The sequence below is a fragment of the Pelmatolapia mariae genome, linkage group LG16_19, assembly GCF_036321145.2.
Source record: "Pelmatolapia mariae isolate MD_Pm_ZW linkage group LG16_19, Pm_UMD_F_2, whole genome shotgun sequence".
Classification (NCBI taxonomy): Eukaryota; Metazoa; Chordata; class Actinopteri; order Cichliformes; family Cichlidae; genus Pelmatolapia; species Pelmatolapia mariae.
In genome coordinates this window covers 50,198,090-50,214,061 of record NC_086241.1, presented here as the reverse complement: position 1 = coordinate 50,214,061, position 15,972 = coordinate 50,198,090, and the positions used below count along the sequence as shown (strand labels likewise).

General features: G+C 40.5%; 2 protein-coding genes across 9 annotated transcripts; one reads left to right on the top strand and one right to left on the bottom strand.

Moving 5' to 3' along the window:
- Positions 1–6,577: 6,577 nt before the first annotated feature.
- On the bottom strand, positions 6,578–8,119 carry vcpkmt (valosin containing protein lysine (K) methyltransferase). Its single transcript, XM_063499202.1, has 5 exons — positions 7,833–8,119; positions 7,563–7,676; positions 7,382–7,454; positions 7,149–7,268; positions 6,578–7,065 (listed from the first exon to the last, which is right to left on the bottom strand). Exons 1-5 carry the CDS (start codon positions 8,087–8,089, stop codon positions 6,961–6,963), a joined length of 669 nt encoding a protein of 222 aa, XP_063355272.1. The 5' UTR covers positions 8,090–8,119; the 3' UTR covers positions 6,578–6,960.
- Positions 8,120–8,820: 701 nt separating this feature from the next.
- On the top strand, positions 8,821–15,867 carry msh4 (mutS homolog 4). Of its 8 annotated transcripts, XM_063499829.1 has the most exons (20): positions 8,821–9,157; positions 9,406–9,540; positions 9,635–9,798; positions 9,890–10,000; positions 10,134–10,249; positions 10,328–10,501; positions 10,592–10,764; positions 10,865–10,932; positions 11,021–11,095; positions 11,239–11,303; positions 11,402–11,571; positions 11,669–11,805; positions 11,967–12,070; positions 13,365–13,489; positions 14,080–14,280; positions 14,378–14,496; positions 14,593–14,721; positions 14,927–15,101; positions 15,184–15,272; positions 15,562–15,867. In XM_063499829.1, the coding sequence occupies exons 1-20, from the start codon at positions 8,956–8,958 to the stop codon at positions 15,751–15,753; spliced, it is 2,724 nt and encodes a 907-aa protein (XP_063355899.1). In that variant the 5' UTR covers positions 8,821–8,955; the 3' UTR covers positions 15,754–15,867. The 8 variants fall into 8 exon arrangements, with proteins under 8 accessions (XP_063355899.1, XP_063355901.1, XP_063355900.1 ...); XM_063499831.1 differs by lacking the exon at positions 14,080–14,280; XM_063499830.1 differs by lacking the exon at positions 15,184–15,272 and having other exon boundaries at positions 14,927–15,010.
- Positions 15,868–15,972: the final 105 nt, after the last annotated feature.

Sequence of the window (15,972 nt, the reverse complement as noted above, 5' to 3'; positions counted from 1 at the left end):
CTCATGACCGCGTTAAGATCATTTCTACATCCTTTGAAAATGCCAAAAGCTGTATAACAAGGGTAGTACCATGAATAATCAGTGTGTACTCTTACAAGATAAACACAAACATAAGTACCAACTAGCAGACTAGGAATAGTTTTGCAGTCTGTTCAATTCATACTTCTAAAACATGGACTTTCTTGCTGCTTGTATGCACTGCTTCCTAGTTTAAGCAGACATAGTTGTACACTACATTGTCACTGAAATGTTTAGGGGTTAGTATTCCTCATAGAATATATTTTTGCAAAGTATGTCTTGTAAATATTTTAATTTGTCAGTTAGGACATGGAAAACAAATGTTTCCATTGAAACGTTTTTTGCCAAAGACAGCACTGCTGGTGTTCACAAATCATCTAGCTGCTGTGTTTAGAGCAACAAAAGGTTAGCTAGCATTATTCTACAGATGTCCTAGAGTTTTTTGGCTCAGCATGCTTAATGACCTTGTGTCTTTTCCATTGAAACTGACACTATGAAAGCTAGTCATAAAGTGCATGTTTGCATTTACTGCAAGGTGATGCATTCTGTTTCATATGTATTATCTTTTTTCTTTCTTTCTTTTTTATCATGGCAGCATTTGTTTTGTGGAAAATTTGGTGTTTAGTGCGTTGCTGCAGGGGCCTCAGGATGTTTGCTTTAGCACAACGGAGGTTTCCGTCAGACAGGTCAGGTGACATCAATATGACTCTGCTTCTACTGATGTTTCACACAACCCACATACGTAATGCAGCAGTGATTTATGATCAGCTACAAACACTCAGTCAAAGTATTCGAAGGGTACATGTAAATAGTTGCTTTCAGTAAGAGCTAGGTCTAGGGCCTCCATTAGACACTGATGGCAGCCTAATTGGTCTGTAATGGCCACTTTGGTTCCCACCACTTCATTACAACCATATGATCCTCACAGCTTTATTGGCAACACTTGGGCCCTGGGGCAAGGATAGAGAGTGTAAGCAGGTTTTATGACCTCTTCTCTGTAAAGATGAGACCTCCCGGCCCTTCTGTCAACTCCTTCTGCGCTCAGCAAAAATTCCTTACATTTCCTGGGAGGATAGGTTAGAAATGGGTATTAGGTCACAGAAATAATGAGTAATGAAGCTTGTTCTTCTTTTTTATGAAGCATTAGGGTTGTCAGGTTTTGCAAAAAAAAATTGTAGCAAATTTGACTGTTTTTACAGCAGCAAAGAAACAGGTTCTGTCAGGACCACACCAGCAAATGAGGATAATCAGCACTTGTTTCTCATGAGTCACCAGTGTCATAATTTGCAGAATAAGAAGGGCTTAAACTTCCACTGGTCTGTGCAAGAATGTGTATGACAGATTTGTCTTAGCCGGCCAAAACGCGTGTTTGTTGGTGTGGTTCCCAGGACAACGGCCTGATGGGACCTCTGCCAGTGTGGCCTGGTGTTTTTGGTATCACACTGGTGGCTGGCTGCTGCACGTTTCCAATGAGTTCCTCTACTCTGTATGGAAAGAGGAAGAGTGGGGAGAAATCGAAAGATAACCTAATCTTTGCAAGTAAAGTTCTGCAATATTGGAATACCTTTTTTTTTTTTAAAAAAACTGAATAACGGCTTGTCCTTCATTAGTCAACTTCAAAAGTTTTTAAACTACTCAGGAGAATCTGTTGTGGTAGTATTGTAGCTGTACTCCTCCCATGCTTAGAATTGAATTGTGCTTGTGGTTTTCAGGGGTGTGGTTTGTCTTCCTCACTTGTCTTCACTTCCTCTAAACTCCAGCTGCAGATAACATTTGTGAAGGTAGCACCAATGTAATGCTCATTTTCTGTCTGCAGGCCCTGAATATAGTCATCGCCACTTTAATGTTGGCCTGCAGGACGACAGCCACACCCTTCTAGCTAATCACTCAAGGATTTGAGATGCATGCACAAAACTAAACACCATTATTATTTATCTGCCAAATGGTAGGAGGGAACACCTACTTTAAGCCACGGTTTGCAGAGCTTAGTTCAGTGGCTTATTCTCAGGGACAATAAAACAGCCTCTTTGGTTATGAAACTGCCCTCTATCACTTGCTCTCTGTCCTCTGGTTAAATCCCGTGCCCCTTCTTTGAGTGCGTTGTTAATAATGAACTGCACAGAGCTCAGTTTAAAATGGGTCCGGAAGTGGCTGAAAGTCGTTTTAGGTTTCCTGTTGAGGTTAACACTGTAGAATGCCATGGTAAATGCTGCATTTCTCTTTCGGTACCGTAGCTGGGGCTGGAATTTGTTTTGATTGCAGGTGTTTTGGAGTAGGTTTTGCTCATAAATGAAGTTTCCTACAAGCATGTTGTGGTTTTGATAGTGAGTAATGCTGTGTAGTGCAGGCCAGTTACATGAGGTTGAAAATATGAGGCTGTGATATCCAAGGTGCACTCTGGGCATAAGTCCAAAACGCATTCCATTCATATCTGAAGTGAAGGTTGCTTACTGTGGTGAAAACTGCACATTCAGAGAACCAGAAAATAACTGTTAAGTGCTGGAAGTCCACCTGACATATCCAATTTGTTTGTTATTGCACAGACAAAGTGCTCATACAGGCATTAACTAATTTAGGTCACAAAGAAAACCGTTTCGCTGGCTGACATCCAATCTGTTCAGTTATTTTTTTTAAACCTCAGAGCTGCTATTTATTTTCCGTTACACATAAATGTGTCCAGAGAGTACTCTTGAAAAGTGATAAAATGTTTATGCGTGCACCAGTTGAACTGTGGAACAATGTACTGTGCTTTTTGAACAGCACCACAAATAGAGTAAAGAGTGTTAACCATCGTTGCTTTCAGGTGTCAGAAGTGCTACAGACTGGGAGGAGGAGGGGCAGGTATAAATGGTGTTGCAGCTTGAGGCCTCTCGAGCGTCTTGCTTGCAAGGAACAGAAATTTAAGTCTGTTTCTGAAGTAAAGTGAAATCAGTTTGATTTTTTTTAGATTACTTGCCTATTTAATGCATTTGCATAAGGCTTATTCATACAGTACACAGAACACTGACCTTTGTCATGTGGCATCTGCTATGCTGATGCCACATGGCAAACCTCCACAGTGTTAAAGGATGAGCCACTAAGCGGTGATTTTAACACTGCAGTGTGTACTACTATAGACAGCAGTCATTCACCCAGGAGCAGTATCCACCAACCGCATGGAGTCACCCACAGCTTTCACACACTCGCTGACAGGATGATGAAGATCCATGCAAAGTGAACTCAGAGACTTTCCTCAGGAGCTCGCCGCCACACTGTCACACTCCATGACCGACTACATCTGTGTATGTGACAAGATCGCTGTAATTACAGCAGAGTCAGTGTTTCGCGTGACAGTGCATCTGGATTAAACAACAGTTTGGGTTTGGAAGGAAGTCTCAGATCTGTGGCGAGCCAGGCGATGCTACACACACGCTCGCTCACACACACAGTCCAGATTCAGACTGCTGTGAGGTAATGACTCAGGGAAACTTTACACAAAAGCACACAGCTACACTGCTTCCCTGCTCTAAAATTCTTCCTTCTGTCCTGGACCACCACACATCTTTAAAATGACAAATTCATCACTGCACTAGTATGCCGTGGAGACAGCAGTCACAGGAAGTGAAGTCACAGGACCTTTGGTATTTCAACCAAGGGATCAATAAACTACTACTACATTTTTTGCTGACATCAGTAAATGGCCATGACTGTGCCACATACATTGCACATATGTGTGTATATATATATATATACATATATATATATATATACACATGTATATATACTTGTGCGTGCATATTACGCATATTATTTTAAAACCTAATATTGCCCACAAAGACAATCAAATGACCTTTGATTAACAAATGTCATTACAGGCATAGTGCTGACATTAGTGCACTAACAGGGATGAAAGGAGAGTAAAGTGTGTGCAGTATTCTCACAGTGCTCCCCTCTCAACTGCAGCACAGCTGTCTTAACAGCACCCCCGCCCTCCCCCTGTTCCCCTGCAGGGGTGTGTTTGGAGGGGGAGCATTGTGTTTCTATAAGCTAGTTGTCCCATTGGGCTTTGCTTCCCTGGCACGGTACCACCTCTTGCTCTCAGATCCAATGAACAATGAGTGCTGCAGATTATTAGCATTGTTGTGTCCCATCTTTCCAGATGAGGATAAAGAGATAGCTGAAAGATAACAAATACAGTGCTTGGTAAGCGAGGTCTGGCCTGCTCCCTCTTGGTGCACCGTAAAGTTCAGTCGGGCTCAGATTGCTATGTAAAATGGAGAAGGGGGGGCGGGGGTGGTCTATGTCTGTGGATACACCTTTGCGGAATCAGAGGAGTCACTCTTTCATGCAGGCCTTCTTCTATTTTTAATCAGCCCAGTTTGATGTCTATTCTTGAGCCACTCCCTAATAGTTTGTGAGAAAATGAGTCTTCCTTTCTGGAGCAGTGTCTCTTGGCTCCAGGCAGCGTGATGATGGTGACACAAAGGATCCTCTGTGTCACTTGGCTGTGATGCAGCAGAGTTGAGCACACCACACGGACTGCTGGAGTCAGACTCTCCTCCACCCATCTGGTATTAGGGGGGGAGGGGGGGGGAGTGCGCGCTGCACTGCTACCTCATGTTAAATTGTTTTACAAGAATGCTGATTATGGAATCCATTGCAGGTGTTCACTAGCCCAAGACAATGATTAAACTTATTAAAAAAAAAAATCCCAGTATGCATTAGATACTATGGACTTTTGTTCCAAATACAGGTTTTCCACACCATTAAGAGTTATTCCTACTTATAGCACCATCTGTTGGCAGAAAATGCCCCCATTCTGTCTTGATGGTTACCAGAATCCACAGTAATGTGCATGTGTGTCTGATATATATGATAACAGATTACCGAGACACTGCTGCTGCTTCACTGTGGGCTGTCCTCATTTACAGTGGGCCTTCCTATTCCCCTGTTGTGTGAGCCTAATTAGTCATCCACAGGAACAGCACAACTACACCGTTTTAATTATTTTTGGTTAACATTTAAGGAAAACACCAGGGATGAGGAAATATATTTTGAGTTACTTAAGTGGAAGACCCATGGATGGGGTGGGGGAGAAAGTGTTGACACAGAATAATGGAGCTCCCCTTTACCCCTCTAATCTCCTCAGTAACCCTCTGGGTCCTGTCCCCACCACACTGGGGGGCATGGACTTATTACCAGCTGTGAGTCAAATTAATTAGGCAAACGTGTCCCAGCCAAACCAAAGCAGACCTTAACCGCAAGTTAATTCTGACTGTAACGGTCCAGCTGCACAATGTGCAAGTGAGAGTGGCACAGGAGGGCCACAGGGAATGATTATTTTACATGATCCACTGTAGTTATTTATAGTAACTGTAAATAAAAAAATAAAAAGGCAATTAAACTCACTTGCTCCTTTCTTCATAGGCATTCTCATCGACCAACATCTGTAATCTGATTCGATCCCACCACACCTCTGCCTCTCTTGATCAAATGCTCATTTTAAACATTCACATGTACTGTTAGAAGAGACTGGTTAACTGGTTTGTTAGCTGGAACAGAAAGGAATACACAAACAATTTTCTTCATGTTTTCAGATTGCTTGATTTCATGTTGACTCTATACACAAAGCTAAAGCACCTGCGCCTGTAGTATTATTAGCCACTGCTCTGCTCTACTAATAACGCCAACTCTTAAATTCAGGGAAATTTATATACAGTGGGCTTTTCTGCCTATTAAAATAGGTAAGTGTTGCATTCATCCAGTGATCATGTTGGGCCATTTCATTAATGTGTAATCAAACTTGGATCTATTGTACTATTTCTTTCATAAATCAATTTGAGTATTTAGGGGGATCTCATCCTGTCAACTTCAGTATTAACATTTTACTTGGCCTGAGTGTTTGAGGACAACGTGCTCATTACCCTACAGCTCTACTGTGTAAACAGACAGCAGCATGAAAGGCTGTGAGGGGCCCCTGCATGCCTGTGGGAGTATGGGGCGTACTTCATGGTTTTATGCTTGAAAAGGAACCATAATCTTCCACCTAATCTGGGGCTTTGAGTGGAATTCCCCTCACATGGACGGCAAAAGCTGGCATTGCAGATCTCTGTTGTCCTCAATTTTTAAAGATTGGGGACCCCACATAAAGATATAGATTCAAATTTTTAGTTATACATTAGATTTGTTACCCTAACCTCACTTCATATGAAAAGTTAACAAAACTGTCTTCACATCTTAATATTTAATTGTTGAGCAAGCAGCCTGGCTCTTTAATTAATCAGTGCACACAATTAAATCCTTTCCTAAGTTTCAGATTTTAAGCAACTACTTCTTACAAGTGTCTGATTTTACATAATTCACAAGATGAAAATCACAAAGAAAACCACTCTAAACACCACTTATCACTGTCATCAGGTGCTTATTTCTGCATGAGGTTGTCAATATTTTTATGTAAACATGTAATTGTACATATTATCCAATTATTTAATTATCACTTGCTAAATATTCCAAGTTTAATGATATACAATGGGAAAATATGTCTGCTCAAGAGCAGAAGTCCAATAGGTTTCATGTTTGCAGCTTTTTGCAGATGCCTAGGGCGTAAAGGCTTCACTTTCACATCTGCTTAACTGTATTTTGTATAAACAAGACGAACTGCAAAGACCCAGGGGGATGATGCCTCTTGCTCAAACAATGCACTTGTTTCTCCGATCTGTGCTTGCACACGTCTGCCATCTAGCTTCACAGCAACAGAACTACATGGACTGAAAGAGAACTCTACTGTTTTAAAGAGCAGGAAAAAATAGTGTCTGTGTGTTGATTTAATCATGTGTGCTCCAGTCAAATAACACACACAGTAATTTAACAGCATGCTTCCCTTTAAAAAGTTAAAAAATTTAATATCTTAAACAAGCTCAGTACACTGTTCCAAGTTTCTATGTCACAATTGGAGTCCGATAATCAGGCTTTTCTTCGAATGTGCAGAATGTGGATGTCGGGACTGCTAAATTCTGGGTCTTGTTTCTCTGAAGGAATCTCCTCACAGCAGAAGTTCTGTTGCAGCAACTTAAAAAGAAATGAGAGCAGGTCAGACGATAGCTATGACAAATATCTCCACTTAGTTTGTGGAAATAAAAACATAATCTAACCTCAAAAAACTGCCTTTCCACTTCTGGGTTGACACCCTCACTGCGCTGCTCATAGCAGCAAACAATGCAGGTCACTGGTCCACAAAGCAGCTTCAAGCTCTCCACCAGTGGAACGATTGACTGTATGGAAATAAGCGATGACTCACAATGAGACATACAACACTTTTTCAGAATGATTGTAATGTTGCAGTCTTGTAGGGGATCATAATGGATTGAAAACTACAGGAAAGTACCTGCTCATAATAGATGCAATCTGCCATAAGGACATAATCTGGGGGAGGCGAGAATTCAGACACATCTTCACCCCTGTAATAGTGGAAATAAAATATTAAGCATATGCTGAATGTCCCGCTGAAATATTACTGTGAAATTTATATTAGGAGCATAAGACAAATAGGAAATGTAAGTACAAACCATTTCAGTACCTTGGCAGTTATGGATCCACTGCTAACAAGCGCCTGGTTTTCTTGGATGTTCATCTTCAACAGGGTCTGTAAATCTTCTAGGTCTGTTACTATTACCTGTGCTCTGCAGCAATTTTTTTTTAAAAAATATTAATAAATCACCAATACTAACTTTTTCCATATGATTACTAAAACATAGTAGTAGTGCAAGGAATGACGTTTAAATATTTTGATATTTAAACACAACACTAAGATCACATATAAAAAAAAAAAAACTCACCCTAGCGTTGCTGCCATAAGACCAACTACTCCCGTACCAGCTCCCAACTCTAGCACAGTCCTACCAGACCAAACGTTCACACCTGAAGACGGATCGTAAAACTGCTTTGTCTCTAAATACTTTGCGAGAACAATAGCTGCATCCCACACAACGCAGCCAACATCTCCCAAGTAGCACTGCTTAACTTTTAGGGCACAACCGTCGTTTCTCTCTATTTCTCTGACAAAATATTCATTCTCGTCTGCCTTAGCCGCCATGTTGGCCAAAACAGAAACAGAAATAGAACTTCCGGTCTGATATATTTTTCTAAATAAAAGACTTACCTCGCCCAACATTAGGACTGGTGCACAGAGTTGTGCTTGATGCTTTAAAAAAAGTTATGTATTTCTAATATTTCTATTTTATTATTTTAAAAATACAATCATAAACAATGAAAAGTCTATGGCATCACAAAAATATAAGATAAGACAAGAAATACTTATCTTAATATTTATTAATAACAGTAATACAATTAAAATTAAATTTTTATAGCAAAAAATCAAACAGAATTTAAACCGAAGTTGCAAAAAAAAAAGTAAAAATTAAATTAAATTAAATTAAAGACATGAACGTGAACGATGATTAGCGGGTCCTTCCACCGTAGCACATTTTAAAATTATTTAAAATTATTTGAAGCGTACCAAGAACCATGGTTTCTTTTAGAGAGTGAAGGCTTATAGGGATTTCTTCTTTTTTTCTTATTTTCTTTTGGCCTCATAACAACAACAACAACAACAACAATAATAATAATAATTGTTTTGTGTCTTCCCAAGTTGAAGTGAATTTTTTTGTACATTTATTTGTTGTTATTTTTGTTGTAATTCACAATAACTGTTATTAATGACCGAAAAAAGAAAATAATATTAAAAAATAGATAAATTAATATTACTACAATTAACTTGACGTGCCGGAAGCCGTGACGTGTTCGCGCGCCACTGCGGCGACGGTAATTATGCTTGCTAGCTGTGAGAACTAGCAGCTGAGAAGCAACTTTATACTGTTTGTCGAAGTGTAGTAACTGAATATTACCGATGTACATCTGAGTCTGTGTTTGTCAGTTGTCCTGCCTCTGCATAGGTTTAAAATGTTTGCCAGCAGCACAGAGGAGGTAACTGATGGTTACGCCTCAGCATGTGAACAGTCGTGGGGTACTGTACCTAAGGACAAAAGTGGACTGAACGAAACCTCCTCTTGTGTCACATCAGCTTCCTCTGCTTCATCAAAGCAAAGTTTAAATGAGGGCAGTACGAGCTCCCGCCACGGCCCATCATCTGGAACGGCCTCAGGTGATGTGCTAACATTAGCAAGTTTTATTTTATTTATTTTTTTGGGGGGGGGGGGGGGGGGGGGGGGGAGATTAGATACCAAAAAATTTGCTAACATTGACATTTCTGTTATGAAATGATCAATTTTTTTATTTATTTTTTTTAAAATTGAGAGCAGTTGGGGCACCCGGCAAAGTTTGGCTCTGGGCATGACACAGCAGTAATAATACTGTACTACACCTCTTTTCTTATGTTTCCTATTGCTATAGGTCAATTACCGAGCAGCTGTAGAATAGACAAGCCAGCTTCATTGCTCCTTTCATCTTGTTCAGAGAGCTCATCTTTCCACAGCCGTGGAGGAACACCGAGACATAGAAGGACCCCAGGGTCTGCTGGGGCACCTGGTACATATCCTGCTCAGAGTTATTGATTACTCTGGTATTAATTAAGCATATTTTAAAAGAAGATATTACTATTAACAAAGAACTTTTTATGCAGGAACAAGTTGCTCATCTGGATCCACAAACGCTGGTGCTTCTGTGGTTGTGGTAGTAGTTGAAGGACGCGGCTTAGCCAGAGGAGAGATTGGCATGGCTAGTCTTGATTTGAAATGCCCAGAGCTTGTACTCTCCCAGTTTGCAGATACGGGAACATATGCCAAGGTAAACCACCCATGTCGTACTGTCATTTAGTACTCAAAACAGACTGGGACACATGGAATTGATATTTCAGTCATGTGTTATTCATCTGAAGGTCATAACCAAGATTCACATCTTGGTCCCAGTGGAAATACTGATGCCAGACACAGCCAGTGAGAAGGGGAAAGGAACAAAGCTGTTCAATCTCATCACTGAGAATTTTCCGGTACAAATGCAACAATAACACACAATTCTTTTAAACAAATTTCCACTTAAAGTAGAGAGTAGCCAACTTGTGCTTAAGTATTCACTGAGTTGCTGTGGTTCAAACTAAATTTTATTGGGTATTTTTTCTTCAGGGTGTACCTTTCACTCCAGTGCAAAGGAAGTATTTTAATGAGAAGAAAGGGCTGGAGTACATTCAGCAGCTGTGTGCCCCAGAATTCAGCACTGTTGTTATGGAAGTTCAAGCTAAGTATGCTATAGATAGATAGAGAGATACTGCAGCCTAATACTTTTGTCATTGCCCAATGTAATAACTTTTTTTTTTTAGGTATTATTGCCTAGCAGCTGCAGCTGCTTTGCTGAAGTACTTAGAGTTCCTCCAGAACTCTGTCTACGTTGCCAAGTCCCTTAAAGTGAGCTTTAAAGGGAGTGAGCAGACAGCCATGATTGACTCAGCATCTGCCTCTAACTTGGAATTGGTGGTTAATAATAGAAACTACAGGTGAGATGGAAAGCGATGATAAGAACGACATCTTTTTATGTAGTTCCTCTGTCATGCAGTCTGACTGTGCCTTTTCTTTTTTCGTTCTAGGAGTGACCATACTCTTTTCGGGGTACTCAACCACACAAAAACACCTGGTGGTGCCAGAAGGTTGCGCGCCAACATTTTGGAGCCTCTAGTTGATGTGGAAACAATCAACACTCGCCTGGACACCATACAAGAGCTGCTGGAAGATGAGGAGCTTTTCTTTGGCTTAAAGAATGGTCGGAAACAGGCACAAAAAATTTGAATCATTATAAGTATTCTGCATACTGAAAATTGGAGCATATCTGCATTGACTGTTTGTTCTTCTGGCCCTTTTAGCCATAAGTCATTTCCTTGACATTGATCAGCTGCTCTCAGTTCTCGTCCAAATCCCAAAGAAGGAAACAGTACGTGCAGTACTTTCAGTGCTTGTGACAATATTCTGTTTGTTTACTTCTGTGCATTTGTCACTACTGTTACTTTTTTCTTCTACAGTTTCAAGTTGCTGAAGCAAAGATTACACATATCATTCAGCTGAAATACACATTGGACCTGGTGCCGAGGTTAAGGGTCTGTGCTGCTAACATCCTCAAACAAAATCGCCCAGTAGCCATGGACAGAATAAGAAAACAATGAATTCATTAAAAGCTAATTGTGACTTAGTTATAATGCAAATACTGAGTCTTTGTTAAAGTGTTATACCATTTAAACAGACGTTGCTGAAGAACCGGAACACAGCTCTGCTCAAGGCATATAGTACAACACTTGAAGATAACAGGTTGTAAATTTTGTGCTTATGTACAATGAACTGAATTTGCTAGTTACAATCTCCTGTCTACAGACTCATTCCACTGTATACATTTATGTCTGCCTCAGGTTTGACATGATCCTGGAGCAGATCAAGACTGTGATCAATTATGACACAACTTACATCAAAGATAGCTTTAAAATGCGCACCCAGAAGTGTTACGCTGTGCGCCCGAACATCAACAAGTTTCTTGACATTGCCCGGAAAGCTTACACTGAGATAGTGGACGACATTGCAGGTGTTAATGCTTAGTGTTTACCAGATAACTTTGTCTTGTGATGTTTTGGTAATCTGTTCTTACCTTTAGCCATGCTTCATGTCATTGTGCTGCACAGAGCTTGTGAACCAGCTGGGGGAAAAATACAGCTTGCCCATGCGTACTAGCTTCAGCACAGCTCGAGGTTTTTTCATCCAGCTGAAGCTTGAAGGACTAACCTTACCAGAAGGGAAACTCCCCTCAGAGTTCATCAAAGTAAGGTCCACTGAAGGCAGCCAGACATTTAGCAAAATATCTAACTCAGCATTAGTTGTTAATAAAGGAAGCTAAATTGCCACCGGTGGGACAATAAGGTTGACATTGATGACATTGAATGAAGAGGGAAAAACCTGCATTTCAACATCTTTTCACCTCAGGTAACTAAGCACAAGAACAACTATGGCTTCACCACTGCAGACCTGATGAAGAAGAACAGCCGGTGTGAGGAGGCCCTGAGGGAAATCTTTCACATATCTTATGTGTGAGTAGATCATGATCTCGTGACTTACAAACATGAACAGAAAATTGAGGTAAAGGAATATAGCTTTGTGGTATGACTGTTCTTAGCAGTTTTAGAGTTTTGTACAGTGTTGTGCAAAAGTCACCCCTCATTTCTTTATGTTTTGCTAGAAAACTAAAAGTTAGAGCCAAAACTTTTATATTTGGGTTAAACTCCATAAGAGCTGTTGCCACCAATTTTTAGTGCAATTCTTGTGATATTCAAGCATACCTCATTCTTTTCCTCCCTGTTTTCCTTCATTAATAATGTCTTCTTAACAGCCACTGAAATCATTTCTGATGAGGCGTCATTGAACAGTAGAGGGATCAACTAAAGGTCCAGGTGCATCTCTGAGGTCGTGTGCGGGGTCTTTGCTGAATTTTTCCCTATTTCTTAATGACTCAACTTTCAGATACTGTTCATCTGCTGTAGATAGTCTTTTAGGCCTGCCATTTTGTTTGTCCTTCACTTGTTCATTATCAAATTTCATATCAAGTTCATTATCAAAGACACACTGCACACCATGCTGAGATGTGCCAAGTTTTAGCCTTTTGAGAATCACCTTGTTGCTGCAAAAATATTTTACGTTGTAAAACTTGATTATTTTTGGCAATTTTATAGATTCAGCTAAAGACATTGGAATAAATTATGTCTTTTGTGATAGGCTGTCAGTAACAAAGTTTCTAAATATACAATTTAAAATGGGTTCTTTGCTAAGCGTTAGATCCTTTTTAATGCTTGAATGATTCATAGATCAGCCATAAGTCGCTTAACAAGCAAAACAATATTCCTGGGAAAATGGTCAAGTACAAGGACTGGAAAGAAAATTTGTGAAAAATCAGCCAGTGTCCAAAGAAAAACTTTGAAAGACCTTCAGAAAGCCTGGAGAGCTATTACTCAAGACAAATAAAAGAAAAATTACAGAAAGTTTTGGCTCTTTGGAAGCAAAATATGAAGAAATAAGGGTTGGGTCAAGGACTGTGCTTTTGCACAGTAGTGTAATTGCAGAACTTTGATCTGATTTACTGATCTTTACCAGTTGATATTATTTAAGGGGTTACTTAACTCCTTTAAAACCAATTATTCAACTCATGCAATAAACTGGGGAATGTAGATTTTTCTCCGTGGCCAAGTTCTGTTTTTAATTATGCTTATAAGGACATATCTATTAAACGTTGTTGTACTCTCTGTCCACTAGGGGGCACTGTTTATTAGCCATAATTTCTGTTCAGTTCAGTTTTTATTTCCCTGAATCATGTAACCTGTCTCCATACAGGGTGATATGCCAGCTGCTGAGAACTATCCATGAGCACATTCACTGCCTTTATAAGCTCTCTGATGCTCTATCCATGTTGGACATGTTGCTGTCCTTGGCAAATGCATGCACCATCTCAGACTACGGTAAGCATGAATCACTGTTGATTCCAGCTCTCAAGTCAGTCAGACTGTCATATTAACCATGACAAAGCCTGAACTGTTGTCTGAAGGTGTGCTGTGTGCTGCACAAGGCAGCACCCAGCCATCGTCACACATGACAGCCAGAAACGCCTCTACTGAGCTGGCAGCTCTGCTGGCCTTAGTTCTTTTCTGTGTCTGTCGTGGGCAGCACCAACCCAATCAGCCATGTGGGTGGTGAGTGCTGGCCCTCAGCTGTCTGAAAGTGTCTCGTTATAGACACGTGCTGACTGCCTGCCCCCTTTCTATCCCAGCCAGCTTGTACTCAGATTACCCGTCTTACATAACTGCGCACTGATGTGCTGTACTTACCGAGACAAATCTACCCAGCAGAGGAGCTAACTGCCTTACCTCTAGCAGAAATCGGTGTGTTACTATGTTATGACACCTTTAAGTGAACAAGTAATAGATGGTGTATATAAATGTAATTTTATAGATGGCACGTGTGTGTTTTTTTCACCAAACATTAGAAATGAATGTAAGGCTCAGTATGTAAACAGAGTTATTGTTTTGTGTTTTTCTGTTCTGTCCACCAGTGCGTCCACAGTTTACAGACACATTGGCCATCAAACAGGGCTGTCACCCAATTCTGGAGCGAATTGGCAGACAGCAGCCTGTATCGAACAATAGCTACATCTCTGAGGGCAGCAACTTTGTCATCATAACAGGACCCAACATGAGTGGCAAATCCACTTACCTCAAACAGGTGGCGCTATGTCAGATCATGGCTCAGATAGGTCAGCAGGAAGTTATAAACCCACCCTCCCCATGTGAATTTTAAATGTAGGCCTGGTCATTTCTGTGCATTAATTCAACACTGTATTTTTATTTCAGGCTCGTTCGTCCCTGCTGAGTATGCTTGTTTTCGTGTTGCTGATCAGATTTTCACCAGAATTGGTGTAGATGATGACTTTGAAACCAACTCTTCCACCTTCATGTTAGAAATGAAGGAGGTACACATTCCTAAGTTATATTTGAGCAAACAAAACAAAAAACATCAATCAAAAAGATCATTTATATGTAATTAACTGAGTATGTCTGTCCAAAAGATCTCTTACATAATCCACAATGCAAGTGACAAGTCCCTGATTATTATAGACGAGTTGGGGCGTGGTACCAGTGCTGAGGAAGGGATTGGTATTTGTCACTCAGTCTGCGAGTTCCTCCTTGGCCTGAAGGTAGAGTATGCCCTAATACAGCCCTGCATCACCACTCCTTTCTCTAAATTGAAAACCAGATGGTTCCAGTTCTTATGCACCATATTAGCTACTTAATTTATTATAACTTATTGTTACACCTGTAAGATCAACAGTGGAACGGTAGAACCAACAAAGAGATTGGGCATTCTCACCTAATTTTCAAGGTTTGTCCTGTTTCTTGCAGGCGTTCACTCTGTTTGCTACACACTTCCTTGAGCTGTGCCAGCTGGAGTCTCTGTACCCGAACGTGGAAAACCAGCACATGCAGGTTCAGCATACACGCAGTGGTGACACTGGTGCAGAGAGCGTGGTATACACATATTTGCTGAATCGAGGATCTTCTGAAGAAAGACACTATGGTACAGAGTCAGTGAAATCCAACAACAGCCCTGTTGGCATTTTTCATGGAAGCAGTCACAGAGCTTGTTTTTGTTTTTCTAGGACTGAGAGTAGCAGAAATGACAGCCCTTCCTTCAAGCGTAATTCAAGAGGCAAAGACAATTGCTTCAAAAGTTAGCCAGCAGTTTTTGGTATGGTTTAGAAAGTTCAGTTATTGACTTTTTGTACTAACATCTTTGGGTCGTCAACGTCTTCTCTGTGCCTTTAAAATTAACAGTTCATTTTCACCTGTGCTTATATGGAAGGTCCCATTTATGTGCCACAGTATTACAAATTATAATAAACAGGAAGCCAGCATTAGACACTGAGAGACAAATGCTGTATCATGGCTAAATATGTATTTCATTGATAATAACCCTCGGTTAAAATCAGAGAATTGCTGGATAAAAAGAGAAGACCTAACATGTTTTATTCTTTCAGGCTAGACATCACACTGATCCAGAAACTCAGAGGCAGCGAGCTGTGTACCACCTCTCCACACGCCTGCTTCAGACTGCTAGAAACTCAAGACTAGACCCCGATAGCCTGCGAATGTATCTGAAAGGGCTAAAGAAGCAGTATGAGGCAGAGCTTCAGACTGCAGGGCAAGCAGTGGATGCAGAGGAGCAGTGACTTGACTCTAAGCCTTTCAGCATGGAGGAGCTTTCATACACTTTCTTTTTTGTCTGTGATCTCGACATGACACCCTGAGTTTAAAGATGACCTTATCTGACATAAACAGCTATACGAATGTTTTTATAAACTATGTCATAATAAATAGTTTCTGTGTAAATTTGTTGTGTTTATGATTTTTAATGCAAAGTAAAACATAGCAGAATGTGCATTAAGTTA

What these genes read in the sequence shown, in the direction of transcription:
- msh4 (XM_063499829.1), top strand. Translation starts at nt 8,956, where the DNA reads ATGTTTGCCAGCAGCACAGAGGAGGTAACTGATGGTTACGCCTCAGCA. An exon ending in TCCCCTCAGAGTTCATCAAA is followed by an intron (nt 11,806 to 11,966) that starts GTAAGGTCCACT and finishes TTTTCACCTCAG; the next exon opens with GTAACTAAGCACAAGAACAA. An exon ending in ATGCACCATCTCAGACTACG is followed by an intron (nt 13,490 to 14,079) that starts GTAAGCATGAAT and finishes TCTGTCCACCAG; the next exon opens with TGCGTCCACAGTTTACAGAC.
- vcpkmt (XM_063499202.1), bottom strand. Translation starts at nt 8,089, where the DNA reads ATGGCGGCTAAGGCAGACGAGAATGAATATTTTGTCAGAGAAATAGAG. An exon ending in CTTATGGCAGCAACGCTAGG is followed by an intron (nt 7,677 to 7,832) that starts GTGAGTTTTTTT and finishes AAATTGCTGCAG; the next exon opens with AGCACAGGTAATAGTAACAG. An exon ending in ACTGCCAAGGTACTGAAATG is followed by an intron (nt 7,455 to 7,562) that starts GTTTGTACTTAC and finishes CCACTATTACAG; the next exon opens with GGGTGAAGATGTGTCTGAAT.